Source organism: Orycteropus afer, unplaced genomic scaffold (assembly GCF_000298275.1).
Source record: "Orycteropus afer afer isolate SDZICR_OR568_19922 unplaced genomic scaffold, OryAfe1.0 scaffold00148, whole genome shotgun sequence".
Lineage (NCBI taxonomy): Eukaryota > Metazoa > Chordata > Mammalia > Tubulidentata > Orycteropodidae > Orycteropus > Orycteropus afer.
Genome location: NW_006921735.1, coordinates 551223 through 573550, shown reverse-complemented (window position 1 = coordinate 573550; position 22328 = coordinate 551223). Strand labels below are relative to the sequence as shown.

Genomic DNA, 22328 nt, shown 5'->3' with positions numbered 1-22328 from the left:
AGTAGGATTGCCCAACCTTTCCTTCCGAGGAGTGGCTGGTGGGTTTGAACCACCAACCTTCTGGTTAGCAGTCAAGTGCTTTAGCCACTATGCTACCAGAGCTCCTTAAATAACATTAGCATTCTTTAATTTTCTGGTTAGGCCTCTGTGTCATTTTAAATATACCTTAACATCGAGGTGCATCACTTGGCACTTTCTGTTCGCTGTATATCAAAAAGTGGTTGAAATAGAAACTTCCCCTAAATAGTGTGGCATCTGTTTGTGATTTTCAAAACCACCTTGGGCACAATATTGAATCTTGTCACCTCGAGGGAGGAAAAGCATTGGAAGGTAGAACTGGTACCTTTTCTTGCTCTTAATGACAGTCTGCATCTGTAACAGAAAGAGAAATTCAGAGGTTGGTTTTGGAATAAATAAACTCCTGTTTAGTTTGCTATTTAAATTCAGTACACAATACCCCATGGTGCTGGTACGGTATGATAATGAATGATTTTTACACTCGAGAATCTGAATCACAAAGCTGCCTTGGAATTACACGTAAAGGTTGTAGACACATCTGTATAAGAAAATACCAAAGGACAGGATTGGTGTCATAAAAACTGTTTGCCAATAAATCTGCTTCTGATGGATTACTGAAAATAGACACATCAGGAATAGAGGTGTGTGTGTCTATTACATAGGTTAGCTTGGTGAAGGATGACAAGCTTCCACTGGTACAATGAGATAAGAAATAGCTGTCTTTGGTGTCGGCACTACTGCAAGAAATGAATTGATAATTTGGGGCCATCCTTATGAGAGGTACCATATATTTGATCGTTTGTGAGTATCTGCAAGACCAGAGTCATCTGACAGCCCCAAACAGAATTGCCAACCGCTCTTTAACAATCTCTTGAGAAGTAGCACTGAATCCAATCAGACAGAGCCATCACCCAAAGCTGTGTTGTTTCTAAAACATGTAGTTCCGGTGCATGTGTATGTGGTGATGATGAGAGAGGAGAGGAATGTGGGGGCTGTTGTTATTTTCCCTTTTTACTGCATCAAGGACATTTTAGTGTGTGAAATTTCAGGGTTTCAAGTGATGACTGTAAAGCAGTTGCTTAGGTGAATTTATAAACTACTAGTCAAAGGCAGAGAAAAAAATAATCTTTCAGGGGAAAAAAAGGACACTGAATCCCACATTCTGACCTATTTGCTAACTACACATTAATAGGCATTGTTTTGGATTTTAGGAAAGCCCACAATTAATAATTAAGAATTCCAGTTGTAATTAAGGTTAAATTTTCACATTGATCTAGACTTTAAAATTTTTTGAAATAAGTAATGATCTATTCACCAGTTTAGCTCAAGCATATTCTGATTACTCCTCTGGCACTTAATTGGGTTTTTCCCCCTCTTTTAATTTTTAATGTGACAAAGTCAACTGTAGATACTCAATGTGAGGCTTCCATTAACTCTGGCCCTCAGCACCGGTGTCCGTCTGTCTCTTCCCCAGATTATCTGCCTGAAGCTTGTGGCTTTCAGGCTGAGAGCCCCTGAGATGATAGGCCAGTCAGCCCACAGACTTCTCCAGCACACTTCCTTTTTAGAGAAACTTGGGCATAATATAGGGAATCCAAATCGACTGTTCCACCAGAGAACATGCCCAGCATCCTCTGAATCAGAAAGAATTTCTGGACCGTTACAATTAAAAAAAAAAAAAAAAAAACTGGGAAGGAATAATGAGAGAAATTGTGGTGCCTCGATCCATTGAGACCTTTAAGAAAAAAATAGCCATTCTTGTCTTGGTTTAGGCATTCACTGCCTTGGTATTCATAGCTAGTGAGGGTTGGACCACACACTCTCTGGAGTTCTCGTCTTCCTTTGATGATGCTGGGATTTTAAGAGGAGGGTGCACTGAACAGCCAGGAGCTATGATTTCTGGCTCTCCACCTAGTGTTTTCTAGGGAGGGCTTGGGGGTTTGGGTATCCATAACATCAGAGTCGGCCAGGCAGGTCAGAGAGTCCAAGCCAAGTTCTTAAATCAGGTCTTATTTACTGTATAATAATCTGGGTACGAGAGCTTTATCCTAGAGGAGAAAAATGGAAAAGAAGAGAGTCAGGCAGGGAATGAGAAAGGGAGAGAGGGAAGGGAAAGAATAGAGGGCAGGAGAAGGAAAAAAGAAGAAATCGAGGAAAAGGGCCAAAAAGACACTGGAAGGGGCGGGCTACTCCTTCAAAATGGCAGATAAGTATCTTTTTCCTCATAGTAAAAAATTCTGTCTGCCAAAATGAAAAAGCATTATTACTGGCTAAATACCAATCCATTTTCTATATCTTTTAAATGACATATTGCCCAAGTACAAAGCAGCATGTCTTGTTAAAGGCTGGGTGTTTCGATCCCTCTATTACTCTATATAAAACAAAGAATCTGTCGTTTCATTACCCTTAAATTGTCTGGCAGTGGGTGAAGTTAACTTTTATTAGAAGCTGTTCTTTCATATTATACAATGTAGTCGAGGATATATTAGCTTTGACATTTTCTTACATCTCAATATACTGTGGAGTGAATTGACTGTGAGACTAATTTCGAAGGGAGCTTTTTATAGGAGGAAATAATGGTCAGCATCAGCTATACCTCATATTATTAGCAGGATGAGAATTCAGGAAAAATGTGCATACAAGTAAAATTGCTAGATGTTAATAAGAATGCTTCTTGTGTTTCAGTTCATGATGACATTCTGTGTTTTTTAAAACTCCAGTGTCCTAAAAGTATATTCAGGAGCAAGATTTTATTGTTGGAGAAATGCTATAGTGCCTACTAAACATGATTATTTTGTCGTGAAGAGAGGAAAAAGAACATCAGATGAAATAGTACCTAAAAGGCATTTTTAGAGGTTCAGCTTTAGGAAAGAAAGGACTACAACTTATGTATTAAAAAGCAGTTTAAAGATGATTGATTTGACTAATACGCAATAAAGTCATTATAAAACAAATTCCCAGGATGTGAAATTTAATTTCACCTGTAGGATTCATCACTCATCACCAAAGTTTTATTACATTCTGGTACTAGGGGCCTTTCTCTCACTGTTTGGTTATCTTTTCTAATAAGATCATGCTGGTCAGCTGACATTTTGAGGCACCAATTAAACATATAATCGGTAAATGAAATTGGATTCTATTTAAACCAAATAAAGAGAAAAACAAGCATACCAGAGTGATAAGTGTAGTACTTTAGCTTCAATAACTTGGAATGTAAATACATCACAGAGGGATATTTCAGCTGCTAAACTAATAAAACCTAGTCATTCAAATAGTAAAAGATATTGAGAAACAGCAACAGGAAGAGTGCTAAGAAAAGGGCCCAATGGAGACACCTAAAAGAAAACCAGTCAGTCTGCTCTTTCAGTTTCTTATCTGTTCTATAGTTTTAGCAGTAGAAAGGGTTTTTTCTTTGCTTTTATCTTTCTGCCTGAATGAGTTCAATTTCACTTAGATTAGGACTTAGAAATTTCAGAACAGCAGGTTAATCTGTCCTGTCTTCATGGGCAACTGAGCAAACAGACCAATATCAGTGTAAAATTGTAATTCTGGAGATTAATGTTGTCTTTCCTGTTTGCGGTGAACTTGACCTCCTTGCCTTTTTTTTTTTTTTCCCCTCCAGCTTCTGTCCAGGGTCCCTGGGAGAGAGCCATCTCACCAAACAAAGTGCCCTACTATATCAAGTAAGTTGGAAGAATCACACTTTTAAAGAAGCATGTATTGTGTTGAATCTGTATATGCACAAATGAATTTATTTTTAAAACCCGATGCTAGCCTGGCCTACAATACCTATTTCTTTCTTCCCTGCGGAAGCTTGGATCATAAACTCATGCTAAAATTACCACTGTAAATTTGCTGATGCAATAGAGAACAGCCATTAAGAAAAAATCCATTTAAAGCAGCATTTGTGGTGTGTTTTGTGATGAGGGAGGAGGGTCAGATTTTTCACAATAGAACAGAAAGCTCCAGATAATATTGTTAATAGTGGGAGTAAATATTTGCAAGAACAATTTCATTTATTTAGAGGTTTCCCCACCACATTTCTTCTTCAGACAGAGATGGAAGATCTGTAGAGCTATGCGCGCACAAACGGTTTGAGGTGACGGATGGCTTCACGTACCCAAAAGGCAATCAGCAGCAGTCTCAGATTTGTGGAGCTCATTCTAGATGCATAGCACTCAGCATTTGTCACCTAACAACAATAACAGAATGCTACTGTTTTCTGGGGCCATTTGTGCCAGTCAGAGGAATACTTGTTGCTGTTGTTGTTGTTATGTGCCATCGACTCAGATCTGACTCATAGCAACCCCTCCTTGGGTTTCCAAGGTGGTATCACCACAGAAGTAGATTTGCCCAACCTTCCTTCTGAAGAGTGGCTGGTGGGTTTGAACCACCAGCCTTCTGGTTAGCAGTCAAATGCCTTAGGCACTATGCTACCAGAGCTCCCGGTGGAATACTAATCATCCCTATAACTAACTGGGAGCTCTGGTAGCATAGTGCCTAAGGCACTTGACTGCTAACCAGAAGGCTGGTGGTTCAAACCCACCAGCCACTCCTCGGAAGGAAGATGGGGCAATCTACTTCCGTAGTGATACTGCCTCGGAAACCCAAGGAGGGGTCACTATGAGTCAGATCCTACTCGACGGTACATAACAACATAACTAGGAATTTTGGTTATTAGCTTGAAAGCACCTTCTGAAGGATGATGCATGAAATATCATTTACCAGACATTGGGTCAATGTAGAAGAGAGAGGAGAGAGAATATTGAGTTATTTTGATACCTTAAAAATCTCGTCAGTTGTGCAATAAAGTCTAACTTAAATTTAACTTTGAATTGGCTCCTCTCCCCAAGAACAATTACAATTAATCAAATTCCTGGAATAGTCTTCATTACCAACTGAAATCTTTGAACTTGCTTCTGCCCTGAGTCTAAGTACCAATATTAAATGTTTTCCTAGTTTTTTTTTCAGCCTGCCATCTTTTATCTAGTCTGTTTTTTATTCTTCCACTGCCCATCAATTCTTCATAATTCCATTCAACAGCAATAACAGTGGCCCTTGATCTTCATTACTATAGTTCTCAAGAAATTTGATTTCATGCCTCTATTTTGTTAACTCAGAAGAATGGGGGTGAGAAGACTCTTTTGCTCTATAAGGAAAGCCATATCCTTTAGGACGTGGTTTACCCTTTATCTTATGAAATTTTCCCAGATGAGGTATCTGTTAACTTTATAAAATTTTTCTTAGCATACTTTCATCTTAATTTTCCATGTTCTTATTTTTTTATTTTACTGTTTTTGTCATATTAAATTCATTAACTAAGTCATACTAAATGACATATTTTAAATGTCTATTAAAGTCATGCTTTATTAAATAATATATTGATTTAGACATGTGCTGTATTGCTTGCCCTCCACTGTATGTCTTATGGAACAATTTATTCAGTCTTCACATTCATCTTCTATCTACATCTGTGTCTTTGTCATTGTTAGAGCCCATCATTTTCCATTCTGATTATGATGTTTGAGACCTGCTACTTTTTCTGACCCATTTATAAAGCTCTCACTGTATCTAGCCCCTTTATGAACTGAAATAAAAGTTATTTTTCTCCATTTGTATGTACTAGAATCACCAGAAAATGATAATAATGTACCCAATAGATCCAAGACATCTTTAAGCCATTATTTTCCAAATTATTAACTGTTTGGAGTTTATGAAGTGATTCCTAGAAACCCTGAGCTCCGATGCCCTATCCTTAAATCTTTGTCTTCTCCTCCCTGATGTTACATCTGCTAAAAGAGATCACAGTCCATTGTTATGGGAAAGTGAAAATTAATCCAGTCCAAAAAATGAAAAGAAGTTCCAGAAAAGCAGTAATTCCCACTCCCGCCATAAATTAGTCTCTTCCTGCTCCTCATTGGAATTAGAGAGGAGCTAAACCAAAAAATCAAACTCACTGCCGTTGAGTCGGACCCAACTCATAGTGACCCCTCCTTGGGTTTCCAAGGCAGTATCACTACAGATGTAGATTGCCCCATCTTCCTTTCAAGGAGTGGCTGGTGGGTTTGAACCGCCAGCCTTCTGGTTAGCAGTCAAATGCCTTAGATATTCCACCACCAGAGCTCCTAGACAGGAGCTAAGCATCCTATTTGTCCAATGCTCCTTCATGAACTTGAGGATCATGGTGGTGGTAATAGTAAGGGCACAGATCTGAGAATAAAAAAACTTGAGTTCTAGTCCTGGCTGTCATTACTTGACTGTGTGACCTTGGGCAAGTCACTTAACCTATACCATCCTTGATTTTTCATTTATAAGTTGAGTTGAACTAAATGATACCCAAAGTCCTTTCTAGCTCCAAGAATCAATGAGTATGACTCATTCTGTGGTCTTCTCCAAATTAAAAAATGTAGGACCGCAGCTTTTCTCAAGAATCTTATCTTTATTTTTAAATTAGATATTTTAATCATTAATGTAATATAAATTATTAGTTACAAAACTATAAGTATTTTCTTTTTCCTTAATTAGCTTTGGATATGCCCTCTCTACACACTCCAATTTATCCAGGCACGTCTTTAAAGGACTTAAATCTTGGTGTATACTTTAGGATTAATATTCTTCCTGGTCCAATGGTGAAAGACCTAGAACAAGAAGTGGGAAAAATTAATGGACGGATGAGTATGGAGACTTTAAAAACCTCTGAAATTATCAGTTCCTTGGAATGAAGAATTACATAACTTTTCAAAGATCTCTCTGAAATTTTTTGAGGAAGAATAATTCTCTCTACAATTATAATCTACTTGAAATTAGGGATTATGTAATTTCTTAAATATACCTCAAAAATGGTAAACTGCAATATAAGGAGAACAGAAGTATGTATAGTGTACATTGTCAACAAATGTAATGTATTTTTAATGCCATTTTCAATTTATTACCCATTACCATTGTCCAAGACATTTTATTTAAAGCAAGTTATTCACTGTTCAAAGTTTGGTGGATTTCGTGCACCAGCAAATGCCATTCATAACCTGAAATGCTTTATTGGTTGAAAACTACATTAATAATAAGTTTACAATGGTATTACTTCAACCTGCCTTCATTTTTCCTCTTATTTGTCTAGATTTCCATGCAAGAATTTTTCACCACACATGCCCAGCTGCAAAACCAGGAGTCTTCTTTTTTTTTTTTAAATGCTTTATAATGTTTCCTTTTCGATGGGGGTGGGTGGGAAATAAACTGATTATCTGAATAACAAGAAGCTTCTCCACCAACAGCACAGTTCTGGTTGGTTGTGGAGTTGTGCACTCATCTTTGAGTTTTAAATCATTAGCAACATCTTTTGCTCTGGATTGCAAATCAGGCAATGTTTATGCCTGCATCCCTATACCAGCTTTTCATATGATGCTAAGAACCTTGATTTTGATACTTCAAACTTCATGTTTGTCTGGTTTATTAGTCCATAGCATATATCGTTGTTACAGTTTTTATATTCCCTCTCCCTTGGGGCTCTCTTATTCCTGCCAGCATCTCTTTCAGGTTATTTGATTACAGCTTTCATTGCCACTGAAAAAATAATCAACAATGTTCAACCTGTTACAACTGCCTTTCCCACTCTCTGCCATTTTGTAGTTTTTTGGCCTACTGTCAAACACATGAAAATTTCAATATAATAGCCTTTAACCAGCTGCTGCATTCTGTTAGGATTTCTTTCACCTTTTTATGTTGCATACTCCCATATGGGTAAACCAAACGGAGCCAAGAGCTGGGAGTCTCTTGCTTTCTTAATAAGTTAGAAAATTATTCTTCTGTGTTCTGGAACAAAAGAATTTAGGAATCCCAAACTTGTATCCAGGAAATTTCTGCATAGATGTCATAGTAAGAGTACAAAAAATATCAGACCAACTGTATTTTATGGGTCAGAGCAACAGGGCAACTAGGCCAGAAATCTGTCCCATATGCAGGAACCAATGATGTTTTGTCAATTATCCTAGTAATTTTCATTTACAAAAATTAGGATGCATCATGACCATCTTCTTAATGCATTGTAGACCAGTTGGCCTTGAGTTCACCCAACGGTTTCCCAAACTTTTTTTTTAATTCCACATCTTGGCTTTGTCTTAGGATAAGTTCCATAAAATCACTGAGCCTTCTACATAAATAAAATAAGGAGCTCTGGTGGTATAGTGGTTAAGGCATTTGATTGCTAAATAAAAAGGCCAGTGTTTAGAACCCACCAGCCATTCCATGAAAGAAGGATAAGGCAATATGCTTGGGTAAGTTTTTACAGCCTTGGAAACCCAATGGGGGTGCTATGAGTTGGAATCAACTCAGTGGCAGTGAGTTTGGTTTATAAAGGCATGTTTCAGTTTGTCTTGAATCTATATCCTTTTAGAGCAAGGAATGACCCTATTTAAATTCATTGGAATTCAGTGAATGCATTTATATTGACTGCTAACCAGAAGGCTGGCAGTTCAAACCCACCAGCCACTCCTCGGAAGGAAGGTTGGGCAATCTACTTCCGTAGTGATACTGCCTTGAAAACCCAAGGAGGGGTCGCTATGAGTTGGGTCCGACTCAATGGCAAATAACAACAACCAGTCGAATTTAATCTTACATCCCAAACCATCACCCATCAAAACTCTTTTCATCGTCCCAGTCTGAGAAAGTTTCATCCTTTTTTACCTTTTTACTCTGTCCTTGAATGAAAGATAAGCTTTCCCCTCGATCATCTTAGTTGCTTTTCCCTAGATCTTTTCCAGCCCTGTTATACCTTCCTTGGGGTATCTTCACTAAAATGACCCAAATAATTGTTGTTAAATTTGTTAGCATTGTCTCTAGTCTTCAGTCACTCATGGAAGGTAAAGTCCATGCACTGTCTCCCATTAGTGTAGAAATGGAGAAACCAATTGAGGTCATAACCTGTTCTACACATATTAGTTCTAGGTGAAGGTTGGTTTTCTGCTACTTTTCTGAAATACCAACTTAAGTGCTTGACCTTATATCTCTGTTAGCTATCCCTTAGGAAGTATTTGATTTTTAGACAAGCTAGTCCTTTCCTCCTTCAAAGACGCTGTGGTTGCTAAATATTAGGAGGCATTCACTAATGAAACTCAGTAGTAAACCTGCTGACTCAATCAGCAGTAATGCATTTTATCAGGTTCTCTTTCTAAATATCTCTGAAGCACTTCACAAAAGAGTGAAAAATGTGGTCCTGGAGAAGTTGCTAATTGTTACCTTTTGTTTTGTTTTGCTTTTTTAACATTTTATTGTTTGGGTGAAAGTGGGTGAAAGTTTACAGAACAAATTTGTTTCCCATTCAACAATTTATGCACATTGATTATAATCCCTTCAATGTAACAGCACCCTTCCCACTTCCTCCCTGGGTTCCCTGTTTACCATTAAGTTTTGTTTGTTTGTTTGTTTGTTTGTTTTTACATAGAGTACTCAAGAAGCAATTCATGTCCAAAGGTGTGTCCTATCTTTTCCTCCTGGCTATTTTGGATGTGGTATATACTGCTGTAGATGTTGCCTAATAACCTTGAACTACCCTTCTCTCCACTCTCAATTTCAGGCACGTTTCCACAGCCACCTATTGTGTCTGAATTGTTAACAACTTTCTAGTGGTTCCTGCTTAGCAGAAAGCAATTAAAAACCTTCCTGGCTGAAGCCAACCTTCGCTTCAGTCAATGTTTCTTATTATTGTTGCTTTATCTGCTGCCAAAATTGCTGATTTGGGTTCTGACTCTCGTGTCTTCTTGTGGCCTACTATCCCTTTGACTCTGTTAGTAGGAGTGTTGGCCTCTCTGCATAGAATTGTGGCCATCTGCCTAGACTTCCCTTTTGGTATTAGTGTCTTCCTGTTTCCTGTTGGTCTATATTCCAGTTTAAACTCATGGACCTTGCTCTGATTTTCAGTACCCGTGCTCCCTAACTTCAGTATCATCTGAGTTTTGACTCTCCTTCACCTACCATATTGGCTCAATTGCTACCTTCTGGGAAATTTTTCAGATTCTAAATCCCTCCCATATGTAAACCATACTGTGCTCTATTCTTGATCTAGCTCCCTCTTATTTGTGCCATAAGATGCTCTAATTCAAGTTTTGATTGGTTTGTTTGTCCTTTGAGTTATTGATTACTACTCCAGTCCCTGTAATTATATACCAAAGGAAACAGTGGTTATCTATGTCTTAGCTTTAACAGCTATCGACATGTTAATTATCTATGTTGTCTGGTTTGCAGTATGTATTTTTTCTATTATAAATAACACTGGACTATGGTATCCAACTTATAAAACATTCCCCTATTTTTCTTTCCTGATGCCTCATTGTCAATATTCAGACATTCAGTTTGAATTTTGGTTGAAAGTTGGGGAGTTTTTCTTAAACTAGGAACAGGTTTTTTTTTTTTAAAAAAAAAAAAAAAAACAACTTTATTTTGGAATAATTTTATGTTTACAGAAAAACTTGCAAAGACAGTACAACGTTCCCACACAACCTTCCCCCCACTTCCCCTAATGCTAACATCTTATGTAACTGTGGTGCATTTGTCCAAACCAAGAAATTAACATTGGTATTTGTTTTTTTATAAACAGTTTTGTGCTGTTTCTGGTAAGAATTCTCATGTATATGGTCTCTCAAAATATACCTTCTAATGGCTGAGAAGACAATATGAAATAGTGGAAAATTAATTAGACCAAACCAAACTAAGAACTCACTGCCATCTAGTTGATTCAACTCACAGTGACCCCTCCTTGGGTTTCCAAGTTGGTATCTTTACAGTAGATTGACCAGCCTTCCTTCTGAGGTGTGGCTGGTGGGTTTGAATCACCAGCCTTCTGGTTGGTTAGCAGTCAAATGTCTTAAGCACTATGCCACCAGAGCCCCCCATTAATGAGACCAAGCATCAGAAAACTAGAAATCTAGTTCCAGTTTTTGGTTTATTGTTGTTGTTGTTAGGTGCTGTTGAGTCAGTTCTGATTCTTAGCAACCCTGAATACAACAGAACAAAACAGTGCCTGGTCCTGTGCCATCCTTACAACTCTTGCTATGTTTGAGCCTCTTGTTGCAGCCACTATGTCAATCCATCTCCTTGGGGGTCTTCTTCTTTTCTACTGACCCTCGACTTTACCAAGCGTGTCTTTCTCCAGGGACTGGTCCCTCCTGACACCATGTCCAAAGTATGTGAGACAAAGTCTCTCCATCCTCACTTCTAGGGAGCCTTCTGGTGGTACTTCGTCCAACACACATTTGTTCTCCTACTAACTAGCTCTTTGACCAACCATGAGCCACTTATATGCTCTGGGGCTCAGTTTCTCCATCTGTCATCTGAGGAAGCTGAATAATATGTTTTCACAAGTCATTTCCAGTCCTGACCTATGGTTTTATGAATGTCCACTTTGAAATAAAAATTGTGACAGTTTTCCAGAGAAATGAAAATGAATTTTCATCGCGCCTTTGAGGATTCTTATTGCACCATCAATCTTATCAAAATAGAAAGGGCAAATAACATGAAACCTTTTACTTAACTATTTAGCATCACTGATGATAGGAAATGGATGCAACTGAGAGTCAGCTGTCTAATTTGAGCTGTCAGTCCTGAGGATACTGGTGGATATCTCTAGGTAATTAAATTTGTGAAATTGGCAAAAGCTGGGTGATTTGACTTTTGAAAGGCTTTAGTACACAAAGATAACCCAGAGGTCAATCTTCTCCACTGTGCTTTCTCCTCCACAGTATGATGGTTCCAAAGGTCACATTAGCTGAGTCTCATTAAGCTCTGGAACCACAATAAAGGAAGAGTCAGTAATGCATAATTGATGATATGATCATGAAAACAACTCAGGTTAAGATATTAACTGAAAGAGGGTGAATGAGACACCACAGTATTTTGAAGAGTCTTGATTCTGGCCTTTGGTTTTGTAGATCATATAGATGTTGGTATTTTCTGTGTCTCAGAGTTTCAGAAAAAATCTTGCAACTTTCTTTGTAGTTTCATAAGCTGGTGCATGTAACCTTGACAGAAATAGCAGACTTCACGAGGATTGGTGCTGCATCTATGTTCCTAGTGTGTCAAAAACCAAACCCATTTTTGTTGAGTCAAATTCTGATTCATTGTGAACCTACAGCACAGAATAGAACTGTCCCATAGAGTTTCCAGGGAGTTCTGGTGGCATAGTGCCTAAGGCACTTGACTGCTAACCAGAATCTTTATGGAAACAGACTACCACATTTTTCTTCCATGGAGCTGCTAGTGGGTTCAAAATGCCAACCTTTTAGATCACAGCCAAGCACTTAACCAGTGTGCCACCAGGGCTCCTTTGTTCCTTGTATAATGTCTCATAGAAACCCTAGCAGAATAACAGGTATTCAATAGATATTTGCATGAATGCATGCATGCATGCATTACAGTAATTCCAAGGGCTTTATAATCCTGACTCCTTTTAGCTTCAAAACATCTTTTACTATTTGCATGTCAATTTAAATCTACCACCTGAATATGTTCTCATGTCCTTTAGACATCAACTGTAATACTAGAAAGAGTGCCTAGGTTTCTACAGAGTCTTGTATCTCCTATAGTTCAGCATCTAGAAGATAATCCTTATCATCTGTTTTGATTACCGCAGTGCCACTCTAACAGGAATACCACAAATGGGTGGCTTTAACAAACAGGAATTTATTCTCTTACACTTTTGGAAGCTAGAAATGTGAGTTCAAAGTGTCAGGCTCTAGGGGCTGGGTGAAAGCCCCTCAACCTTGGGCTTCAGCTCTGCCTCTTGCTCATGGCCCATTGGAGCTAGAGTGTCTCTTCACTCAAGTAGCTGCTGGCTGCTGAGACTGACAAGCCCAAAGTCGACAAATAAAATGGCACAGTCCTGATGTTACCAAACAACACGGCAGGCCCTTGATTCAAGTCCATAGAAAGTCCCAAAATCAGCAGAGTATGTCAGGCTGCTGAATGACTTGGATTTATGCAGGGTTCAAGCGTGCCATAAACTAGAGACCATTCCCCAAGGCTTCTCCTTATATACCGGAAGCAGACCACATCCCTAAGGCAGCTACACAGATGCTCACAGTAGATTCCATCATGGAGTTGATTACCAGTCAAGTTGACACACAATGTCACAGCATCCTGGTCTGAATTGTACACTGAAAAACCTGAGGTCTACATTCTGTTCTGTCATTAATAACAATATTCTTTAGGGGTATACCTCAGCCCATCTGGGACCAAGTTTCCCCATCAACAATGAGGAGATAAAACTAGACAATGTCTGAGATCATGCTTAGCTGACTTTCTTTGTTTCAGTGGAATTGGGCTCTTTTTATTTATCCTAAATATCCCTCATGAGGCTTCTTCTGATTTTCTAGTGGTTAATTTGTTGTTGTTATGTGCCATCGAGTTGGTCCCGACTCATAACGACCCCTCCTTGGGTTGCCGAGGCAGTATCACTACGGAAGTAGATTGCCCAACCTTCCTTCCGAGGAGTGGCTGGTGGGTTTGAACTGCCAAACTTCTGGTTAGCAGTCTAGTGGTTAATAGAAGTTTAAATTGATCGACCACTTTGTTTCACCAAGTATCTATTTTGAGACCTGTGTTCTGGTAGCTACTGAATCTGGAAAGAATGGCATTGATGATAAATTTTAATTGTATGGGTAATTTTTTGTAGCATTCTGTATGTTATAGGTAATGTTTACACATGATAGCATATTAAAAAATATATATATTGCCGTTGAGTCAGGTCTGACTCATAGTGACCTCTCCTTGGGTTGCTGAGGCGATATCACTATGGAAGTAGATTGCCCAACCTTCCTTCAGGGGAGTGGCAGGTGGGTTTGAACTGCCAGCCTTCTGGTTAGCAGTCAGATGCCTTAGGTACTGCACCACCAGAACTCCCTGATAGCATATACGCATATACATATGTAGTAGCTAAAATATAATTTTGTGTATTAGTCAAAAACTCTATTAGAATACACATAGGTGTCCTCTGCTGCCTTCATGATGCTACTGGGAATGTAACCACGTACATAGAACATATTCAGATCTATTTCTCCAAAGGAAGAGGAGTAAATTATTCTGATTCTTCCTTTCTTTTCTTTTTCCATTGTTCTTAAACATGCATGTTCCTACATGATCACATGGCAGAAAGAACATGGGCTATAGCATCAAATAATTCTGAGTTTGAAAACCAACTTTATCATATTCTGACTGTATTGTTTGAATGATTTACTTAACCTTTTAGTCACTCAATGAATATTAATCGACTCTCCTTCCCTTCTCTGAAACTCAGTTGAAGTCTAATTGACCTCTACTAGATACCAAGTGTTAGATTTTTAGGAAAGCACTCACACAGATACGCAGTATCTGCTACATATTTAGAATACTTTCTAGGACCCAAATGTGTCCTTGATCAAATTAGTTTCTTTTCCTTCTCAGGGTTCCCACATAATTTGGGGTATGTGTGAATCCCAAACATTCCTGAGCCTCTCTTTGTCTTCTCTAATTGCTTCCTATCCTGCCCCCTGGGAAGCAGCATCCTGTTTCCTTCACAAAGGTCAACAGCAGCCCAGACAACATTTTAAAATAACTTCAGAACCCTGAACTGCCTCTCCCCTTCGGATAACTTCCTTAGAGCATTAGTCCTTTGAACACTGACCTGGTTGCAGAAAATGTTCTGTTCTCAGCGGGAACACTCCAAATCCCATTCAGTCTTCCCTTCTCTTATTCCAGGGGATGGAGTGGAGGGAGAGAGGTAATTAAATACTTCCTTCTGGCAGAGTATTAACCCTAAAATATATATATTATTTTTTCTTTGAAAATTACAGTGAGTACATTCTATAAATCAACGCTGACATGTGGCAAATTTAAAAAATCTTTGTACATGATTGAAAAAAATAATCTGTGCCTTCAGCAGTCTGGAAAGCTCCTAATAACAAGTCCTATATAGGGCTTATCCCACTCTGGGCATTCAGCGAATGATCGTGTCTTCCGTGGTATCATTTACTCCCCGATGTATGAAACCTACAAGCCTCCCTACTCCTCTTGCAACTTTCAATTGCTTTTTCTGTTTTCCTTTCTCAGCTTATCCACATCCATCTTGGTTCCCAAAGCCACTGCGTGTCAGATAGTCAGCGCAAAGTGTAATTTTTAACTTGCTTCTTTGTTCTTTTAAAAGGAAATTTTTTGTGATTGTTTTCTTCCTTTTCCTTTGGTCACTTTGTCTTGAACGTTCTTTAAAGCAAGTATCACATAGTTATAATCTATATAATCTCCTAGACAAAAGAATAGCAAAGTTTACCATGTGCCAAGTACTGGACTAGCTGTTTCATCTGTATCACTTAGTTTGCATAACAATCCTTTTATTATCTGATAAAGAAAAAACAAACACTCTAACAAAGTAACAGAGGACTGAGATTTAAAATCATCATTGTTTCACATGTTGCTCCCAGTTGTTCTAACTTCCTAGTATTATGGGTTCTGCCACTGTGGGAATGCCATCTTAGGGATCACCCACACTACCCTACTGGTCCTCCCTGCATTGCTGGTAATTTTTCCTTAGTTTACCTACCCATGCAACTTATGCCACTGGTCTCTTACAGAGACACACGTTTCCTTCCGCTGCTTTTGGCAACTAAGAGGAAAGAAGAGAAACAAAAACCTGGTCAGCAGGAGAGGAAGAGAGAAAAAAGAAATAGAGACAAAGAGAGGCAGGTAGAGTAGAAGGGGTTTTACCAGCAAATCTGTGATTCATTCCCTGGGGATGTGTGGGCAGTGAATGACCTCACCAGGTCACTTTGTAAACATGCTAATGACCTACCAGACCTCCTTGTATTCTTGTAAATGGCATTTAACTAGCAGAAAGACACCTGGAAGTTACTATCTATGACATGTTTTTGCTAGGTTATACAGGTCTGTCTAGGTTTCTTGTAAATAAACTTGGAATTTATAGATTTATGGGTCATGGTTAGCTAGAGAAGGGGGCACAGTCACGTGAGCAGACTCTTAATTTTGTAGCGAATAGATTATAAAATGGAGACCTTTTGACACTTAAATGGCTGCCTTTCAATGTCAATGTTCGCACATATATTTTTGAAAAATATGTCTATTAATCTGAAGCTAAAACACATCAAATGGACACTTTGGAGAGATGGTCAATTATTTCAGGCTACTCCAGGGAAAGTGCTTCATCTTTGTCTGGTGCTTCCCTGTAATCCTTTGAATCATTAGTGAAGGTTGGTACTAGCAGGGCTCCAAACCAGTTCGTTCCAGCTCAACTTCAACCTCCTGCTGAGAATTGCATTTCCACCACAGATGTATTGCATTGGAAAGCGCAGTTTAACAAGATCCCCGGGTGATTCTTACAGGTCCCCAGGTGATTCTTGCATAAGAATCACCTGCGGATCTTGTTAAATGTACATCCTGATTCATATCTGGGGTCAGTGGCATCACTAGGGGGTGGGGCGTGAGAACCTCACCAGATGACACTATCAGAGGGGATGACACCAAAATGACTGTCTTTAGAGTTTTTCTGCAGTGTTTCAGCAGAAAGTCACTATTTTTTTTGATAGAACTATCCCTGTAGGTAGTCATAACAGCAAAAACATTTTTTGAAAGCATAGCTTACATATATCAATATACCTACAAGACTAAAGCTCTATGCTAATATACTTTTGTGTGTTTGTGAACCAGGAAGTAGGTACAAAGAACATAGATGACATAGATTATGTAAACTAACATTACACACAGGCACAGACAGTGCAGTTGATGACACTGATATGTTCACAAAGTGACGTCTAAGGTCTAAGCTCCACTCTGGACATGATTCTTACTATACTTATGAGACCTTTGGTGACCTTTAGATGCCAACTAATATACTTTTTGAACCTTCTAAGGCACTTGACTGCTAACCAGAAGGTTGGTGGTTCAAACCCACCAGCCACTCCTGGGAAGGAAAATGGGACAATCTACTTCCTCGGAAATCAAAGGGGGGGGGGTCTCTATGAGTCAGAACCAACTCCATGGCGGTGAGTTTGGTCTTTGGAAAGTGCTTGGGTCAGAGCTGTTATTATTACCCAATTCCAATGATGCTTTGAATCACAGAGTTTCCTCCGCATGCACTACCATCACTCACATTTTCATTCCTGCTGTTTTTATAGTTGTTGATTTTGTCAAATATACTGGTGCTTTAGCTACATTATTGTATTAAATACCATTGGTGGACACATACAGATAACTTTTTTTGAGACTGTAGTGGTAATTAAAGGAAAAGAAAGAGAAAAATAAAAAGGCTCCCACTCAGTTACTAATAATATTATAACTACCAATGTTGTAATTCTGTGTAGAAAGATTTTACCAAACAGTTTTGTTATTATATTTATATAATCTAAGAAATGTTACATTTAAGCAATTTACAACTATATTTACCCACACTATTCTATGGTTAAAGTTGGTAGTAAACATTACTGACATTGTCTGTATGGTCTGGTATGGGAGGACATCCATTGGGGGGAGAGTGTAACACCATGAGTTACTGCACGGGGTGACACCAACTCTAATGACACCACTTTTGGGGTTGTGTTGTTATGTGTCGTCAAGTCGGACCCGACTCATAGCGACCCCTCCTTAGGTTTCCGAGGCAGTATCACTACGGAAGTAGATTGCCCAACCTTCCTTCCGAGGAGTGACTGGTGGGTTTGAACGGCCAGCCTTTTGGTTAGCAGTTAAGTGCCTTAGGCACTACACTACCAGAGCTCCTTTGGGTAGAAATGTAAATTCTCAGCTGGGAGTCGAACAAGAATGGACCAGTTCAAAGGCCTGGGTACTAGGTAAGAATCTATGATATAGGCAAGACCAATATGATATTCAGCAATTATACTTACACAATATGTGTTTATTTTAATTTTTTAAATTTCCTTTACAATGACAGTCATGAAAAGCAGAATGAGAGGGCCCATATATTTTTGCTTACCATATGATTCTCAGTTTTAGAAAATCAGAAAATTATATAAATGATACTCAAATATTTTAAAAAGTGACCTTTAGAATAGATCTTAGAAATAACAAGGGTCTCTGTAACAGCCTTGTTGAAGCCCTAAGTCATCTTAACTGTTTAACTCTTGAAATGCTTTTGTTCATTTTCAGATTTTTCTTTTGTCTCCCCAACTAAGCTATAAACTCCTTGCAATACTTGTGCTTTATGCATCTTTGCATAATCTTCAACAATTATGATATAACATTTAATATATGAAAAATTTATAATAAATGCTTGACAATTTGTTTTGTTGTTGGTGAGCAAGCACATTGTGGAAAATGACCTATAATTCTAATAGGTATTCTTAGAAAGAAATAGATAGTAACAGATTAGAGACATTCTGTATAATATTTTTATTCTAGGTAATCCCACTGTGATTGCAGTTGATTAAATTATATTTTAGAAGTAATTTCAATCAATAGTTCACTCATTTTCTGTGGTTGAGAACAAAGAACAATGTTAGATAGAATTGGTTGCCCAGTTGAACTGTCCTGTAAATTGAAATTTTTTTAAAATTACTGCTTTAGAGAAAGAGTTTCTAAGTGAATCTTTCCTCTAGGATATTTCCAAAGGGATATTCCTTTGGTGGTTCCCATAGCCAAACTTCTTATGAGACTGTTTTAGGCAAGTACCTTCAAACCCTTTTCTATTAAAATTCACAGGAGCCAATCTTGTTCAGTGAGTTCATGTAAGCCTATGTCTTAATATTAAAAGACTTTGAAAGAAGTTTGAGGTGAGGTGGTTATGGAATCTAATAGAGACACTGAGGCAGAACCATGGTGGCACTGGGTGAGGAAGAAAAGACCTCAAATCTGGTGGTTAGTTACATTCAATCATTTCTTACCATTCTCTGATAAATATTAAATATCATTATCAAGCACATGGAAACATTGTTGTTGTTGTTATGTGCCATGGAGTCAGTCCCAACTCATAGTGAGCCCTCTTTGGGTTTCCGAGGCAGTATCACTACGGAAGTAGGTTCCTTCCGAGGAGTGGCTGGTGGGTTTGAACCGCCAGCCTTCTGGTTAGCAGTCAAGTGCCTTAGGCACTATGCTACCAGAGCTCCCACATGGAAACATAGATTGTGTAAATGCCTAATGTTGACAAAAGATAGCCAGTAGATTGTTTCAAATACAGTTTTTTGTGTAGGGGGAAAAGTGATCTTATTGTATCTTTTTAATAGACTTTATTAAGGAACTTAGAGCTGTTTATCTAACTCATCTGTCATACACTCTTGTTGTTGTTGTTGTTATTTGCCGTCGAGTCGGCCCCGACTCATAGCGACCCCTCCTTGGGTGTCCGAGGCAGTATCACTACGGAAGTAGGATTGCCCAACCTTCCTTCCATGGAGTGGCTGGTGGGTTTGAACCGCCAGCCTTCTGGTTAGCAGTCAAGTGCCTTTGGCACTATGCTACCAGAGCTCCCATCATACACTCTTAGTCATTTTTATTTCTACTCTAAGCAATGCAGAACAGCAAAAGTCTTCCTTACTCTCCTCAGCTTCACTCATCATCAACAAAGTTGTTGATTATATTCCAAATCCTTGAACACATTGCTTAAGAAGAAGAGGTAAAAGCTGAAAGGAAACAGCTCAATGTGGAGGTAGAAGTTTGATCTTTCCATACTGGCTGGTAGATTCAAAGCATGCTAATCTTGTTTTGACTTGTGAACTGGAAAAAATTAATATGGCAGGATGGAGAAAACATGTTCAAACTACAAAGTCATTTTTCCTGAGACGTTATCTCACTGTAAACTGTAACTATAACTCAGGGCATATCACAGGGCTCAGATGTGGAACATTTCTTTAAAATTAAAACCTAAAAATCCTGATGTCTAATAGAATGTATAAAAATAGCTGCCTCTGAAGAATCTGAGATGAGCAGAGGAGTACTGAATAATATCAACTGACAGTTTGGGCCATACCCTTACAGTAGTTGCTGGGGCCTAAAAAACATAGAATCAATTCAGTAAAAACATCAGGAAAAAAAATAAACATAAGATATTTTAAATTATAAACATTGAATAAGAAGGAAAAAAATCCCCCAGCAAATCAATATTGCTTGGGGAAACATGAGTCCCAGACCAGTAATATTTGTATCCAAATAACTGCTAGTTCTATAGTGAACAAACACCTTTATCACCAAGTTTTATAAAGAGAAGAGTGAAGAAGGAACACTTAGGGTTGTTGAATATACTTTTCAAAGTTGGTGACTTTATCCAGTTGCATGTTTGACTGCATCAACTTCTACTGAATTTACTTATTCCAAAACCTACTGCTGTCAAGTTGGTTCTGACTCATAGTGACCCTCATTGGGTTTGAACTGTCAACCTTCTGGTTAGCAGCCAAATGTCTCACCCACTATGCCACTGGAGCTCCTCCTTAAATTTACTCATTGTATTCTGTCAACTTAGGATTTTTTTTTTTTTTTTTTGCCTGTCCTTGGCTAAGTATTACAAAAGATAAAGAGAGACATAGTAAAATAATTAAAAAGATTATTAAGCAATAGTGGTGTCTGTAGTGAGCAGATTGTTGCTGTTGTGTACAGTAATATGAAATATAAAACACCAAAGTAAGACAGGGATGAAATAATAAACTGATAGGAGATTAAATTTAGGCCTAAGAGGCCTAATTCTATAAATGTTATAAAATAATATGTATGCTCTTACATAATTTTGTAAAGATCCCTGGTGGAACAGCAGTTAAAGTGCTCAGCTGCTAACCAAATTGTCAGTGGTTGAAACCTACCAACCTCTCCATGGGAAAGATGTAGCAGTCTGCGTCCATAAAGATTGCAGCCTTGGAAACCTTATGGGGCAGTTCTACCCTGTCCTATAGGGTCACTTTGAGTCAGAACCGACAGAACTGCAACAGATTAGGTTTGGCTAACATTTTTATTTCTCTGAACTTCACCACTCTGTAAAACAAGGGGAGTGACCCTGAACACAACAGCATCACTTTTGCTTATAAACCAATCAGAAACCATCTTAAGGCTTGTACAGTATAAAAGTGGAACCCCTGGGTGGAGCAAATTAGTTAAGTGCTAGACTACTAACTGGAAGGTTTGACAGTTCAAAACCACCAGAGATGCCTCAGAAGTTAGGCCTGGTGATCTGCTTCCAAAGATCACAGCCTTGAAAACACTACTGCTCCATATGGCGATTCCAGTCCAGATCAACTGGACGGTAATTAAAAGCAAATGTAAAGATATGATTTAATCTAGAGTTTTTAAATTTGAAAATCAATTTCATATATACCCTAATTGGGCATTTCTCAATTCTTTGACTTTAGTAGTTCAATAAGTATATTTTCCCAATATGCACATTTCATATATTCTTTTCAAAGAACAAAGACAATCTTTTAAATGCCTAACTGCCTGGGACTTCCCACTGATTGCCTTTTGAAATAGTTCAAATAAATGCAACCTAAATAAGAAAAAAATATATTTTGACATACAATATGTCTTTGTTTTTGATGCTCATAATAAAGTACACTTATTGCCTAACCTTACCTTCAGATTTGTTGCAAATTAGCATAATGTAACTGGTTTGTAAACTAGAAGGCTGTTGAACTTGAGCCCTAAATACTGTTTTTTGTCACGCCAAAGGGGAAAACCTTTGAAATGCAAACACTGACCTTTCTCAGTGTCTCAGATAAAGTTTGCTGGAGGGGTTTTTTGTTTCGTGCTGGTGCATTTTTCTCTTTTTTCTTTTTCAGTACACTTTGAGACCAGACTAGAGTAGCAAAACAAAATTGGCTGCTATATGGAGAATATACTTGGCAAAGCATGTGGGATGGGGGTAACAAAAAAGGAAAATGAGAGTGGAAGCAGGGAGATTAGTTAGCAGTCTAGAGAGCACTAGCAATAGATTATCTCTAGATAGTGGTAGCAGTGCAAATCATGAGAAGAGGTTGGATTTAGGGGGTATATTCTGGAAACATAATCAACAGGTCTTGCTGATACATTAGAGGTTAAACAAACACAACATTAAAAAAAAGATTGTGGTGGCTTTTTAGCCATAGCCTGCTACCCAGAGGGAGCAAGTAGTTGGACCTGCGGGTTCGGGACCTGGTGGCAGAGAACATCAAGCTCAATTGGCATAACGTACTACACAAAAACATTGTTCTACATCCTCCTTTGGTGAATAGCGACTGGGGTCTTAAAAGCATGCAAGCAGCCATCTAGATGCAGTGATGGGTCTCTCCTCATCCAGAACAAAGAAGAATAAAGAAAACCAAAGATGCATGGAAACAATTAGTCCAAGGGATTAGTAGACCATGTGATCCTCA

At 38.4% G+C, this 22328-nt stretch overlaps 1 protein-coding gene across 1 annotated transcript in view; it reads left to right on the top strand.

Moving 5' to 3' along the window:
* LOC103201376 (dystrophin-like) overlaps positions 1-22328 on the top strand; it is a 2052823-nt gene that overhangs the window by 1781662 nt on the left and 248833 nt on the right. The window contains exon 50 of the mRNA XM_042781676.1: positions 3641-3701. Within this exon, the coding sequence (XP_042637610.1) occupies positions 3641-3701 (61 nt within the window). The remainder of the gene's footprint in view (positions 1-3640; positions 3702-22328) is intronic.